Source organism: Anguilla anguilla, chromosome 1, assembly GCF_013347855.1.
Source record: "Anguilla anguilla isolate fAngAng1 chromosome 1, fAngAng1.pri, whole genome shotgun sequence".
Lineage (NCBI taxonomy): Eukaryota > Metazoa > Chordata > Actinopteri > Anguilliformes > Anguillidae > Anguilla > Anguilla anguilla.
Window position 1 is genome coordinate 76,625,880 of NC_049201.1, and position 15,971 is coordinate 76,641,850.

The window sequence follows — 15,971 nt, forward strand, 5'->3', positions numbered from 1 at the left end:
TGGAAATTTAATTAAAATGTACATGATGACAAAGGGGAGGAAATTTCACAGAGGATTATAACTGGATTTGTTTCTGAAAATTAAGAACAAATGTTAAATTAATTTCAAATGAATTATAATGGGCCAACCATTGTTGATTCACCCGGCGTCTTCTCCTTCTGCACTAGCTTGCGACTGTTAGCTAAACGTTGGCAAACATTCTTGGGGAACAAAAAGTTTTCATTTGTTTGCAAACATTAGAGAACAGACTAGCTACCCCCTTACCCCGTACGCCTACAGCCGCGTTTCAAATGCGCAAATAGTTGTTAAAAATTTAAATCATTCCTGTAGTACTCACTCTGTGACATTTTAAGGAAGCATGTTTCTAACCAAGAATGTAGGGCTACATTAAAAGAATTTCATTGGCTGAAAATAGATGTTTTGTTTAAACCTGGGTGGGTAATCCCTGACCCACACTTCTGACCATAAACGTCTAATCCGAGGACAGAGGATCCATCTCATTCCGCCATTTTCCCCCATAAGCCTCTGTACCTGTCTGGAGTCCATAATACCCCCCCCCCCCCACCCCGCCCCTATCCCCGAGCCCTTTTACTGTAATTAAAATCCTGCGCCGACCCAAAGCACCAGCTTTTTGTGGAATAACCAGAGGGCGGTTGTTGCGGCACAGAGAGCACAAAGTGATCCCGTTTCACCTCGTTTGTTCCACATTCACACCGCGGCTTAAAAATAAATGGCTCCTAATCCACAGGCGAGAAAACAGGTTTGTCCCCGTCTTTAATGGCACTGTGTTTTCAAAAAGCCTCCTGTTCCATTTCAGACAATGAAATGTTTTGTGGCAAGTTCCACACAAGTCAAAGGTGCGGTGCTTCGGTGATGTTGAGATACCCATCACCGGCATACAGTAAGGCGGGCCCCAGTGCGGAGGTGGGCCCCAGGGCGGAGTTGGGCCCCAGGGCGGAGGTGGGCCCCAGGGCGGAGGTGGGCCCCAGGGCGGAGGTGGGCCACAGTACCCAGGGCCCAGCTTGGAAGTGGGCACTGATAGGGGAACAGAAATTAGGTTTGCTGTACAGTGAGCCACAGCAGGCGGAAACAGAAAAGAGAAAAGAGCACATTCAGGAATCAGAGGAAAGAAAGCTTTTTTTTAATAGAAAGGCATCTTCAGGGTCAATCGACCCTCTGGAATAACAGCAGTGAGCAAAGGTGAACATCACCGGTCGCTCTCTCCCCCCCCCTAGCAAAACCCTTCTCCCTGGCAACACCACACACACACACACACACATACGCACAAAGCCATAACCAGAACCAACACTGCTGACATGATAAACACAATGGGCACAAACCAAGGAGAAAAAAAACACAGAGAAGTGCTTTTCTTTTTTTAACAGTCCTGTTCAAATACATCCAAATAAGTAACAGCTCCAGAGTAAGAAAAAATCACAAACAAGAACGACTTCCAGAGATTATAACCAGCAGAACAGTGAGGAGAAAAAGAGGAAAGAAAAACAAAGAAACAAAACAAAACAAAAAAAAGAGTCCGTAACCAGTCACCATTTTTTAAAATAACTTCTTACAAGAAGACGAAAGATAACAAGAAGGTTCGTGCAAAAAAAAAACCAAAAACCGAAAACCCAAGAGGAGAAAAGAGGAAGGAACAGTTAAAGCATCCAAAAGGAATCTTGGGCCAAGTCAACATTTACCGATCCTTATACTTTCATACGTATATATATATATATATATATATATAAAAACCTCTACATGGCGGCATTTTCTCCTTCTGATCCATGTACACTTACTATAAAGGTTTTGAACTCCAGGACACCGTCCATTTCAGTGCTACTGCTCTGTCCATGGCACAGTGCTGATTGGTTGAAATGCACAGAATGGTAATTGGCTGAGGAGAGCCTGGCGATCCAGGTATGCATGGCGACGGTGTCAACTGTCAACCCAGAGGCTCCGCCCCACATTGGTGACCATTTAATCTGTCAGTGTCGACCAACTCAACTCACCAACTCAAGCCCCCCCCCCCCCCCTCCTTTTTTGCTTTGTTTTGGGTCTTGACAGAGATAAGGGGGTGTGGTTGGATGACTCTGGCTCTCCAGTTCCTTTTGAACAGTGTAATGTTGCCCTCTTTGGTTCGCTGTCCAAACCCGAGAACGATTTTGCCCCGAAACGCAGTAAAGCTGGGGAGGTGTGCTGTGACTGACATTCACCATGGCGACCGAAACACAGACCAACAAGCGCCAGCAACATGGTCTGTATGTCCCTTTAAGGTACTGAAAAATCTTTTTTTTCTTTTCTTTTTTTTAAATAAATTTCTTTTTGTTTTTTATTTTATTTTTACAGATGATTAGGAGTGCATTTGAGGTTACAATCAGCCAGCTCCCACACTACTTGACATTGACACACAGAAAAGTGTAAGAGACAAAAAAACACCCAAAAAAACAAAAACCCCACCATTATTTCACTATGATTATCCTGTCTGCTGTTACAGATAAGCATTCTATCGATGCATTACATGCATAAGAAAACAAAAAAATAAAAAAACAGAACAAGAACGAGACAAGAAACAAAAAGCAACGAAATTCAACAACGTTAAATGCAAACGCAAAATTTCCAAAAGAAATCTCCAACGCATGACTCAAGGTCAGGTCTTTCTAGCATATACATATATATATATTTACTTTTTATTTTTTCTGTCTGTCTTTCTTTTTTTTTCTTTTTTTTACATCAAAAATACTGAACACGTTTTAAACTGTCAATTGTGAGAGCCAGCATTGTGAGAATAGCAACAGAGGGTGAACATAAAGTAAAGATGTACTACGCACAAATCAAGTCTTCAACACGTCTTTCCTTTCTTAAGACTCAGTTTCCCATCATGCAACAGTGACCGCTTCCTCTCCGAAGAACCAAAAAAGCTGAACGAGTTCGCCCGACAGCTCCGTAAAAAGGAGATTCGATAACGATGTCCGCCGTGCACGTATTCCCCCGCCAAGGCTACCTGGAGGACGCTGGTTTCCCTGGCAACCAAACAGCGAGGAGATAGCCATGATGCAATAAACGGACATACCCCCCCATAGGTTAGGAGCAGGTGCAAGTAAACCTAAAGTTAGCGGTACAAACACTTAAAGCTGATCAATTTGAAAAAGGGGGGGGGGGGGGATACTAAAACACACAGACGTGCAGCTGGCTTTCAAACGACAAAATATTGCAGTCTCGTTAAAGAAGCAGATATTAACAATGCCAAACGCACTGTCCTCCAGTGTGGTGAGCAGAATGCCCATGCCAGACATTTTAAATGTATTCTTTTAATTACTTTTACTGTCGCGCAGTCACTGTCTAATACGCACGCAAACACGCGTGCATGTACCGCACACACGCATGCAGACACACGCAGCCATACAAATGCAGCCGAACACACACACACGTACACGCACGCACGCAAACACACACACACACACACGCGCGCACGCCTCTAGTCGAAAAAGTTCTGCAATCGTAGATGCTCCCCCGCCCCCTACCCCCACCCCCACCCCCCCGAAGTCACGTCTTGATCTCGGCCCACTGTGATTGGCTGCCCGCGGCGCTCCGGTCAGAGGAGGGAGCCAATGGCAACGCTGGCCCGGACGGCGCGGGTCTGGCGGTTTCTGCGTCACTCTACAGGGAGGTGGAGGGCAGCTTCTTCACCCGCCGCTGGGCCAGGATGGACGACTCGATGGGCTTCAGGTGCGGCGTGGGCACCGAGCTCTTCAGCGCCGAGTACGTGGCCGCCATCGCCCCCTGGTGGACAGGATGGGTCAGAGCACACCGGGATCAGGGACTCAAACTCAAACTAAAAAATACTGGATTTCTGGATATAAATGCTTATAAATGCACTGCTATAATGCAGTAACAAACACACGTCCAAACAATAACTTAAGGATCACAGTACAGAGAGGACTGTTCAGACATTATAAATGCAGCCAAACTTCTGTTGTAATATAAATGTCTGACCAAACAAGGATTTATTGTATGTAAGTATTTATATTTTCTTCTGGATTATCCTTTTGATTTTGGCCTGACAGGCCTCAGGGACCAGAGGACTAGGCCTCAGACGAAGCCTGGGGAACGGGTACCTTGACGAGCTTGGGGTCCTGGTGCTGGAGCTGGCTGTTGGGCAGCTTGTCGCGGTGGACGATCCAGGGGTGCTTCAGCACCTGCATGGCGGTCAGCCGCTGGTGAGGGTCGACGTGCAGCATCTTCGACACCAGCTCCTACACGGGGAGGGAGGGAGGGAGGGAGGAGGGGAGAGAGAGAGGGAGAGAGAGGGAGAGGGAGAGAGAGAGAGAGAGAGAGAGAGAGAGATACAGAGGGAGAGAGAAAGAGAAAGAGAGAGAGGGGGAGAGAAAGAGAGAGAGGGAGAGAGAGAGAGAGGGAGAGAGAGAACATGAGATTGAACAAAGAGTACTAGGATGAAGACGCATTCTAGTGCAGTGAAGTGCAGTCACAAGTACACATACAAATGGAAATGTGCGCGCGCACACACACACCCACGCACGAACACACACACACACACACCCACGCACGAACACACACACACACACACCCACCCACGCACGAACACACACACACACACACTTCAGCAACCGGAGTTCTACGTTCTAGAAGTTCTCTGGAGAATCTGGGCTTCACTGAAAGCAGGCCTCCAGTCACCTGACTCATTCCACACGTTCCAATTCAACACGTCCCCCCCCCCCCTCCCCACCACCCACCACCCACCACCCTAAACCACTGTTGTTCCCGCTCCTGCACTGCCATTCCCAACCACCAGGGGGGGGGGTAGGGGGGTCCGCCCACCTTGGCGCTGTCCGAGATGGTGTCCCAGTTCCCGCCCTTCAGCGTGAAGCGGCCACTCCCGATTCGGCTGAGGATGTCGTCGGGCGTGTCCTCTGGGCCGTTGGCGAATGGCGTGAATCTGTGAGGGGGGGGGGGGGGGCGCGGTGCGGACGAGTGCACCACGATTATTATGATTATTACAGCTCTCCATATTCCTGTTATTATTATAATGATCATATTATTTAGAATTATAAAGTTTTTTTGTTCCATTATTAGGTCATTAGGTATTGCTACTTCAATGATAAGGTCTATTTTATAAATCATGCAAGTAATAATAATAACACCAATAATAACAATAACAGTAATAATAGTACCATTAATAATTATAATAGTAATAATAACAACAACAACAAAAACAATAATAATAATAATAACACTAATTTTGCAGTGCGTACCCAGCCAGCATGGTGTAGAGCAGGACCCCCAAACTCCAGATGTCACAGCCCTCATCATACCCCTGCCTCTTCAGTACCTGAGAGAACATACACCTCCGTCAGCACACACACACACACATATATATATACACACACACACCTCCATCAGCATGGACACACACACAGACACACACACACACACCTCCATCAGCATGGACACACACACAGACACAGACACACACACACACACCTCCATCAGAACACACACACACACACCTCCATCAGCATGAAGACAGACAGACAGACAGACACACACACACACACACACACACACACATACCACCATCAGCACATTCACACTCACACAAATAGCGGGAAGGTGAGGGGTTCTTCGGCCCCTGTGTTTCAGTGGGACGGGGAAGGGGCGGGGGGGGCGGCGGCACTCACCTCGGGGGCCACGAAGTTGGCGGTGTAGCAGGGCGTCATGAGCAGCCCGTTGTCGGCGCGCAGCTGCTTGGCGAAGCCGAAGTCGCAGATCCGCAGGGACTCGGGGTTCCCCGACTCGTCCACATACAGGATATTACTGGGCTTCAGGTCCCTGTGCACCACCTGGAGGGGGGGGGGGAGGGGGAGGGAGGAGAGAGGGAGGGGGGAGAGGGAGGGGGCGGGGGGGAGGGAAGAGAGAGAGAGAGAGAGAGGGAGGGGGGCAGAGAGAGAGAGAAAGGGGGGAGAGGGAGAGGGAGTGGGAACAGAGAGAGAGAGAGACAGAGAGGGAGAGAGGGGGGACAGAGAGAGAGAATGGAAGGATAGAGGGACAGAAAAGAGAAGAGGGAAGAAGTATGTAATAACAGTGTATCTGGCACTTACCCCCTGAGAGTGCAGGTATTCCCCAGTCTATAATAAGGCTGTAATAAGGCTTTTATAATTCTGTTATAGGCAGATAATAAGGTTGTAACTACCCCCTGAGAGTACAGGTATTCCCAGTCTATAATAAGGCTGTTATAAGGCTGTAATAAGCAGATAATAAAGTTGTAATTACCCCCTGAGAGTGCAGGTATTCCCGGTCTATAATAAGTCTGTAATAAGGCTGTTATAAGGCTGTAATAAGCAGATAATAAGGTTGTAATTACCCCCTGAGAGTGCAGGTATTCCCGGTCTATAATAAGTCTGTAATAAGGCTGTTATAAGGCTGTAATAAGCAGATAATAAGGTTGTAATTACCCCCTGAGAGTGCAGGTACTCCACAGTCTTGGTGATGGTGTAGAGGACAGCGCTGGCCTCACGCTCAGAGAAAGACTTCTGCTTGAGAATCCTGTCCAGGAGCTCCCCGCCCCTCATCAGCTCTGTCACCAGATACACCTGCTTCCCGCTATCATACACCTGGGGGGGGGGGGGGGGGGGCACAGGGAGGGGGTGGGGTCAACCTCAATCGCACACAAACACAAACTGAACCACGCGGCTCAGGCCAGCTTCACCCAACACGACCACAATTCTCACAAGACACCCCAAAACTTCCATCACACACACACACACACACACACACACACACACACAATGGAGTAATGAGACAACGGCTCACAGGCTAATCAAACATCTCTCCGCATGGATTAGCTCGTTCTGGATCTCCCACGGCGACCATGCCGCTAACAAACAAGCTTTTCCAGACGCCCCCCCCCCCCCCCCACCCCCACATCCCTTCTGCTTCTATTTGTCTATCTGAGTACATTTCGCCATTTAAAAATTTTTTTTTTTTTTTACAAATCCCGCCTTCATTAGCCAAAGCTTAGCCCGCTCCCCCCACCCCACCCGCGGTCTCTTGGCTAAACGAGGAAGCCCCTGGCGTGTCTTTCTTCCTAAGCAGGCTGCTCTGGCTAATGAGACGTTGAGATAAACGCCATCCCGCCAACCGCGAGCTAACGAGGCCCCTCGCTGCTTCGGGGGCCCGTTTTCGCCGGGAGTCGCGTTGTTCACCGAGAGGCCCGGATGTTTAAATAATCTCCGTGGTTTAAAAAAAAATAAACAAGATGGCTGACGGTTACTTAAATAGTGCATGTTTGCATAAAAAGCAGGTCGGCACAGAGCTTCCAGGCAAGAGCCTGGATTTACAGGGTGTAATTCCATCCTCCAGCAGAAAGATGGCGATGCAACCTTGTACCGCCACCTGATGTGCGCTCATTACCAACTCATCCATTGCAGTACCTGATTTAACATTTACTAACTGTATGCAAATGAAGGAAGATTTAGCAGGGGCTGCGTCAGCAGCGTTTGTATTAACATGACAGAGATATGCGAAGGTTAGTAGTTCGGTAGTTTTCACTGTTATCATAACAGAAAAGTCATGCCTTTTCATGCTGTAACAGACATTACAATAGGCACTCTTATTATGAAAGTAAAAACATCAATATTTTAAATATTGATTTTTAAGATCGAAGCTGAAAAACTGATGAAAATGATCGTTATGTTGTCGTCTCTTTACAACATTTATTCTGAATGTCACAAGATAAACATTTAGTAACAAACATAATCTTTGCTAGTTTTATGACACCTGTTATGCTTACAATAGAAAATATGAAGGCTGTTTGCAAGGAGAAATTACTTATGCAAAAAGATACTGTGAATCCCATTTTGCTATTAAAATTAAGTGATTGTTAACTCAGTCATGGATTTACATAATATTGTGTAAACTTGCAGTTTTTGACCAATTGATTATATCAGTCAGAATGTTGAGAAATTTCAGCTTAATCAAGAAAAGACATTTCCTGGAGATGTTGTTGGGTCCTGCATTGTCAGAATAACGTAGCCTAAATCCATTTCAGTTAATGTGATATTTTTTGCTAGATTAGATGAAGCCCATGATTGGCCTCTCACTATAATTAAACAGAATTAAATTACTGGCAATTACCTCATGATATCACCATAGCGGTGGTTCAGATCAGATTTGAACTGAATTACCGGCTACAAAAAATCAGCTGCCGAACGATTTTTTGGAAAAACTTGTACGTAATGAAGAGATCCCATGAGATAAAATCTCTTTTTAAAGTGGGATAGCTGGCAAAAAAAAGAGAAAGAAAACGCAGTACAAACTAGAAAGAATGCACTCAGCAAGTCCTCTGCCAAAACACAACTATTTTTCCCTGACATCAACGTGCACAGCAAATCCAGAAATTAATTTGGAGATGTTTGGCCTGACAGTGCCACTAGAGGAAAGGTCACGGGGTCACCAAAATAAATAGGTCTCTTCCTCTTGGGAACATGAATGTGCATGGAAAGTTTCAGGGCAATCCTGTCATTCCTTTTTGAGATATGTCTAAGAAAATTGGAAAGTTTGGCCTGATGATGGTGGCTCTAAAGAAAAGGTCACGGGGTCACCAAAATCAATTGGTTTCTTCCTCCTGGAAACATGAACGTGCAACAGCAAATTACATGGAAATCCAACCATTAAGTTTCCTGATATGTCTGTCACTGACGAATAGACAGACAGACGGATGAATGGACGGACGAACAGTCATTACAGAACCTCCTTGGTGGAGGTAAAAAGGTACAGGCACACACACAGCAGTACAATAAAGCACAGAAAGCACTCGTACAAAGTCAATTATTGCACCCCACAGAATACAATACAATAAAACAGAATTGCACTCGTCAATCACAGTACTGCAGACAGCAGATTTAAAATTATCCAAGGACACTACTGCCTCAGATTGATCCACAACTAAGATGAATAATAATAAAAAATAAATCTTGTATAACAATGAGAGCAACCCACGGGGGTAATTCAGCACCCAGCACCATGTCAAGCCTGGGCTCGAGCAACTCAAGGATTTCTGCCTCTACTATACGAACCGACACGCTCCACGCTCTCAGCTGACAACTGACAATTCTCAGTTCAAAAAATAAAACAACAACAACAAAAAAAAACAACAGTGATATCAATGCAAGTTTTATCTTTAACTGCTAATTCTAACCTATGTTCCCTTGTTTTGCTGACAGAACTCAGCCTTGTAGGAGTTCAAATACCTAAATCCAATTCCCAGTTAGTCTTCCCCTTTTTGCTAAACATGAAGTGTCTGCAAAGTCTGTCCTCATGACTTTTGCATTTCATGCCAGGAACCAATTTAGTTGCCCTTCTTTGTACTTTTTCCGAGATCTTCTCTGTAGTGTGACACCCAGAATTTGCGCACAATCCTTCACTGTATTGATAGGTGCTGTTGTGTTGTAATTATTCTAGTGGGGAAGCCATTCATGTTGAGCTTAACTTTAATCTTTCAACAGCTGCATACTGCACTGCCAGTTCATTCCTGTACTGTACCACAGTAAAACATTTAACCAAAAGGATACATGTGTAGTCTGAGGTTTATCATGACTTAGAAACAGAATAGAAATAGAAATTGTGAGATCAACGTCTAAACTTATTTTGGGGTGAAGATGTTGTTTTGGATAAGCAGTAGCACTTAGGGATGGGGTTAGGGAGTGTTTGGGAGATATTTGTTGATTAGCAGTAGTATTAGCATTAGTGCACAGCGGTTCAGGTGGTTTGATTAGTCAGTACTCACGTCCTTTAGGGTGATGATGTTGGGGTGTTGACCATATCTCAGCAGAATCTCTATCTCTTCTGTCGGGTCGGTCTTTGTCTTGTCAATCACCTGTGACAGAGAAAATGGGCACAGTTTTACCTCCGCCCAAACATAGTTTGAGTTCAGTGATTGCTAAAATGAACTTGCCAAACTGCAGTACGTTTGCTTTCAGAAGAACAAAAAAAAATGTATACTTGCATTCAACTGAGAGTGAAAACAAGGAAAAAATGTTGATTGAATCCACACCCTAGATACCTATCAAATTACTGACATGGGACTCCTGAAATAAGTTATACTTTATTGCACCCTGTGAGGTCATTTGTCCTTGGTATTTGACCCATCCTAGCTACCTAGGGGCAGTGGGCAGCCACACTGCAGCGCCCGGGGACCAACTCGAATTCTGAGGAGCCAGTGACTTGGTCAAGGACACTAGCAGGAGTATACCTAATGTAACATACATGTCTTTCAGAGGAATGTATAGAATCGCCTGTTCACTGGGTGTGACAAAAAACACGCAACCCTAATGTAATGTTAAAAAAAGAGAAAGAGAAAGAAAGGAACAGAGAAACGGAGGAGGAAGGGGGTTCCGACCTTGACGGCGTACTCCGTGTTGGTGCTTTTGTGTACGCAGCGTTTGCACACGGAGTACGAACCCATGCCGATGTCCTCCTTCACCACGTAGCCGTCGCTGAAGATTACGTTCTTCCCGTGAAGCTGCTACTCGCCCACACAAAAAACAGGAAATAATGACAGCTAAACATACTGTACATTACACACGCGCACACACACACACACACACCTAAGCCATTCTCATAAACGTACACTACACACACTTCCATAAAGCACTCTCAAAACTGAACATTACTCAAATAACTACACGCAATACACAGCTCACACAAATACACACAGTATACTACGCTACACAACTAAACATACTGTATATTACACACACCCCCAATCCATTCTCATACACACACACTACACGCACTTCCACAAAGCACTCTAAAAACTCAACATTACCCAAATAACCACACGCAATACACTGCTCACACAAATACACACGCAGTACACTACTCACACAACTGGACATGCGGCACACGACACATCACCATAAGCTATTCTCATACCTACACATACACTGCACTTGCTCAAACCATTCAGGTTATAGTTTCACAAACAGTGACGTTCCTTTCCAGATGGTCTAGAGAATATCTGGGGCTGAGAATACAAACTCCCATGAACTACTGAAAAGCCTAAACATACACAACACGACACCCACAAACATTACGCACATCCATAAACTGTAATCGTATCAACACAAACACACAATATTTATTGCCATTTCAACAGCTAGTTTAACAGCTGGTTCCATAATAATTACACACTCGCCATTAACAATAGCGCCACAAGAGCAACCACAGAGTTATCAATCTTCCACGACAAAGAGTGAGGCAGATAAATGGGACTGCAGCACCATCTAGTGGCTGAATGTGGAACAGCTCTTTCCCACTTCTTTATAAACGTGATTGTGCAAAACTGCATGCAGCTAATCATCTGAAAGCTGAGCCTGCGGGAGACACAGCGGGGTGACTAAACACAGCCCCACGGGGGCAAAGGTCAGGAAGCAGGCCTGCTACTGCATGCAGATGCAGAACTGCAGAGATGGATCTGAAGGCTGTGCACACACATACACTGCACATACACACTCACACACACACTCACAGGCACACATACACACTCACACACACACTCACAGGCACACATACACACTCACACACATACTCACAGGCACACACACTCACACACACAATCACAGACTCACACACACAGGCACACACACACACACATACACACTCACACACACACACTCACAGGCACACACACACACACACATACACACTCACAGGCACACACATACACTGCACATACACACTCACACACACACACACACTCACACAATCACTGGCACACACATACACACACACACACACAGGTACAGTAGAGGTACATTCTGGTTCTTTGAGGAACAAATTAATTTCCCAAGTGCACCCTGAAGGTACAATAATGGTCTACTTGGGTACTTCTTAGCACAAGCAAATAAGATAAAAATGAGTTGAATGTATTGCTAGCCAGGGGTACACTTTTCTTTACATATAAGGTAACCCAGTGACAAGCATTTGAAACCTTTTTTCTGAGAGTGTATCTGCACACGCACACTCGAGCTCTCACTCGTACGTACACCCAGACACACACACACACACCTCACACTCGCACCCTCACACACTCACACTCACACAGACGCACACACACCTGCACCACAGGGTGAGGCTTGGCCTGGACCACCTCTTCCACCCCCTCCTCCTCCAGCATCGCCGTGGCAACAAAGCTAAATCCACGGAACAGCTGATGAGCGCCAGCACTGGGAGGAACACCGGGGGAGTCTGAGAGAGGAGAGAAACACAAACACGTATACAAATACAGTAATGTACTGTAACACACACACGCACGTATGCAAATACAGTAATGTACTGTAACACACACACACGCACGTATGCAAATACAGTAATGTACTGTAACACACACACACGCACGTATGCAAATACAGTAATGTACTGTAACACACACACACGCACGTATGCAAATACTGTAATGTACTGTAACACACACACGCACGTATGCAAATACTGTAATGTACTGTAACACACACACGCACGTATGCAAATACTGTAATCACTGTAACACACACACACACGTATGCAAATACAGTAATGTACTGTAACACACACAATGTAACACAAACACACAAGCAAATAAACAAATGTAACACACTAATACGCATGTCCACGCACAAACACGCACGCACACACACACACACTAACGTAACACAGACACACACACACACACACAACAGTACTCCACTTCTCCAAGCTTTAAAGCAACATTAAGACAATTAACCACATCAAATTTTTATGAGGTCATAAGTTAGAGAGGTAATGGATCCTAATGCCTGTGCATTACCTGCAAAGGCAAAATCCCTTTTGGAAACAGTTTTCATATCCTGGACTGAGCCCGTGCCAAAAACCTCCAGAGGGCTGCTTTATTACTGCGCTGAATTTGGGTAAAAATCAATACACTCATGTGTAGGCCCGAGCAGCTAGTCGCCTCGGAAACTAGTCCCTTCCCTTGACCTCTGACCTTTCGGGGTGCGGGAGGTGAACTCGGAGTCGAAGTAGAAGGTGTCGTCGGGCCGTGCCACTGCCGGCCTGAAAGGGGGCTTGATCTCTCTCCGAAACAGTTTCTGAGAACGGAAGAGAGGGAAGAGAGAAGGATGAGAAGAGAGAGAGTAGAGGAAGAGGGGGAGGGCAAGATTAGAGGGAAAGAGAGAAAGAGGATGTAGAGAGATTGAAGAGGATAGAGAGAGAGAGGGTGGGTAAAAGAGAGGGAAGAAATGGGGGGGAGAGGTAAGGGAGGGCATAGAGAGAAGAGTAAGGGAAGGGGGCGAGGTTATGCAGATGATAAATGCCCTTATTTGGTAAAGAAACAGGAAGGCTAGTCCACAGTGAGACTGACGCTACGATAACCCGCACAGGGACGGAGCACGGCTGTACTCACATTCCAGTCTATGGTGGAGAAAAAGGAGTGCCGCTTGATCTCCTCTGCCCCGTCAGGACCAGACGCTGAGACAACAGCATTCACATTAGCATTAACACCAACACTAGCATAGCACAAACATTAGCATTAACACCAACACTAGCATAGCACAAACATTAGCATTAACACCAACACTAGCATTAACGTTAGCATTAGCATTAACACTAGCATAGCACCAACACCAACATTAACACCAACTCTAGCATTAACGTTAGCAGTAGCATTAACACTAGCATAGCACCAACACCAACATTAACACCAACACTAGCATTAACGTTAGCATTAGCATTAACACCAACACTAGCATTAATGTTAGCACTAACACCAACACTAGCATAGCACCAACACTACCACTAACATTAATATTAGCATTAACACCAACACTAGCATTAAACTAAGCATTAGCATTTACACCAATACGAACATTAAAGTTAGCATTAGCATTAACACTAACAGTGGGGGTTCCACAAACTTAGAACACTGCTATGTGCTACCTGTGTTTCAGGTGAGCTCTGGCGCTGCTACCTGGCCTGTACTCACCTAGCCTGTTGGCGGGGTTCCTCTTAAAGAGGGCTCTAAGGAGACTCTGTGCCTCCGTGCTCAGGAACTGGGGCATGCCCAGTTTGGCCCTGCAGAGGAAGGAAGGCAGGAGACATTTTCTTTCCCATCATCTCTTCCCTCCACTCTACACCCTCCATCCCAAAATCCCTCCACTCTACACCCTCCATCCCAAAATCCCTCCACTCTACACCCTCCATCCCCAAATCCCTCCACCCTCCATCCCCAAATCCCTCTATCCTTCCATCCAATGTGAATCCTAAACCATGCATCTGCTTTACCACTTTCATCCCAAATCTTTCCCTTTATTTCACTGTCCTCCATATGAAATCTCTCCCCCCCCCTCACCCCCAATTTTCAATAGCCAATAAAATATGCATCAGGGGCCAGTGGTGTGGCTGGTTTTCTTTCCTCCCCTCCAATCAGAAACTGATTTAAACCTGACGCGCCAGGTGAACGTAATCTCTGGCCAATCAGTGACATTAGTAGACATTGGACTATCAGGCAGAAGAGAGAACCAGCAGAAACAACTGACCACGACAGCCGAATTTGAGTATCCCCAGCGCAGTTTAATCGAATAGCAGTCCAGTTCCTTTCTTTTTTGACCTCCGTCCCCCAGTATCCTGAAGCCTCCGTCAGCCCCGCCCACATACCTATTACCCCCCCCCCCCCTCAAGCTCCCCCCCCCCCCAATCTTACTTGAGGATGAGGTTCATGGTTTCCTTCCGGTCTTTCCCTTGGAATGGCAGTGACCCGGTCAGCATCTCAAACTACGAAAAACAAAAACAAACAAAAAAAAGCCCTGTAACTCCACAACACAGACACGCGCACGCACACACACACACACACTCACACACATGCACACACACACACATGCACACACACACTCACACACACACACACTCACACTCACACTCACACGCACACGCACACGCACACACGCGCACACACACGCACACACATGCACACACACGCACACACACAGACACACACACACCAGGCCACACACAACCACCCCCTGCCCACCTACACAGACGTGAACACCCCCTCTAACAATCCCTCTAACAGGTCTGTTTCTTAAACAATAAAAACCCTTTTTTAGGACACTGAACATTTTACATGCGATAATTCCTCTTACAGATATGCATTATTATATGGAGGTAATTATGTGCAACATACATAAAATGTTGCAGGTTTGATTCTCAGAGGCACTGCCTTTGTACTCTTAAATATAACCCTTCTTAACTATTGATGGGTGTGCCCTGGTTGCTGTTGACCCTGGGTAGGGTCTGTGAATCAGCAAAGGTAGAGAATCCCTGCTTTAAGCCCATATCTAATGGGCATCCGAAATGGTGCAAGACTCAAAAGTAAAAATATTTTAAAAATACAAGCATTCATACAATGAAACGAGATAATGTGCTTTTTTCCCCCACAGCGCTGCTGACTTACCATCAGTACCCCGAAAGACCACCAGTCGGCGCTGTGGATGTGACCCTGCCGGTTCACCACCTCAGGAGCCATGTACTCCACCGTACCACAGAAGGAGTAGGCCTTCTTCTCGTGGTCGATGGCTTCCTTGCACAGGCCAAAGTCTGTGTGCAAAACAGGAAGCACACTATTAATACAGAGGTACATGCTTTTGCACGCATACACATGCACACACACACACACACAAGCACTCTTTTTACAAGAACTCTCTTTCTTCTAAATCTCTTTTTTTGAAAGTCTCTCACCCTCCTCTATGCATACGTACAAAAACACAAATGAAGGCTCTGTCTCTCGCTCTCTCTCTAACACACACACACACACATACATACCCCCACACAGCCGCCCACACATGCATATCTCAGTGACTAACACTCCCTCTTTCCCACGCACCCACACCCACACCCTTTAAATATGTGCAAATTTCCCCATGCATTTTAAATGTTCCCAAACTCTC

At 45.9% G+C, this 15,971-nt stretch overlaps 1 protein-coding gene across 5 annotated transcripts in view; it reads right to left on the reverse strand.

Moving 5' to 3' along the window:
* Positions 1–1,119: 1,119 nt before the first annotated feature.
* Positions 1,120–15,971, reverse strand: part of rps6ka1 (ribosomal protein S6 kinase a, polypeptide 1) — a 74,703-nt gene continuing 59,851 nt past the window's right edge. For all 5 annotated transcript variants that reach the window (XM_035419482.1, XM_035419491.1, XM_035419494.1 and 2 more), the window contains 14 exons: positions 15,479–15,621; positions 14,729–14,799; positions 14,012–14,100; positions 13,433–13,497; positions 13,016–13,118; positions 12,131–12,261; positions 10,412–10,537; positions 9,800–9,889; positions 6,468–6,626; positions 5,694–5,855; positions 5,268–5,344; positions 4,834–4,951; positions 4,113–4,250; positions 1,120–3,777 (listed from right to left, as the gene is read on the reverse strand). In XM_035419482.1, the coding sequence (XP_035275373.1) occupies positions 3,655–3,777; positions 4,113–4,250; positions 4,834–4,951; positions 5,268–5,344; positions 5,694–5,855; positions 6,468–6,626; positions 9,800–9,889; positions 10,412–10,537; positions 12,131–12,261; positions 13,016–13,118; positions 13,433–13,497; positions 14,012–14,100; positions 14,729–14,799; positions 15,479–15,621 (1,595 nt within the window). In that variant the 3' untranslated portion in view covers positions 1,120–3,654. The remainder of the gene's footprint in view (positions 3,778–4,112; positions 4,251–4,833; positions 4,952–5,267; positions 5,345–5,693; positions 5,856–6,467; positions 6,627–9,799; positions 9,890–10,411; positions 10,538–12,130; positions 12,262–13,015; positions 13,119–13,432; positions 13,498–14,011; positions 14,101–14,728; positions 14,800–15,478; positions 15,622–15,971) is intronic.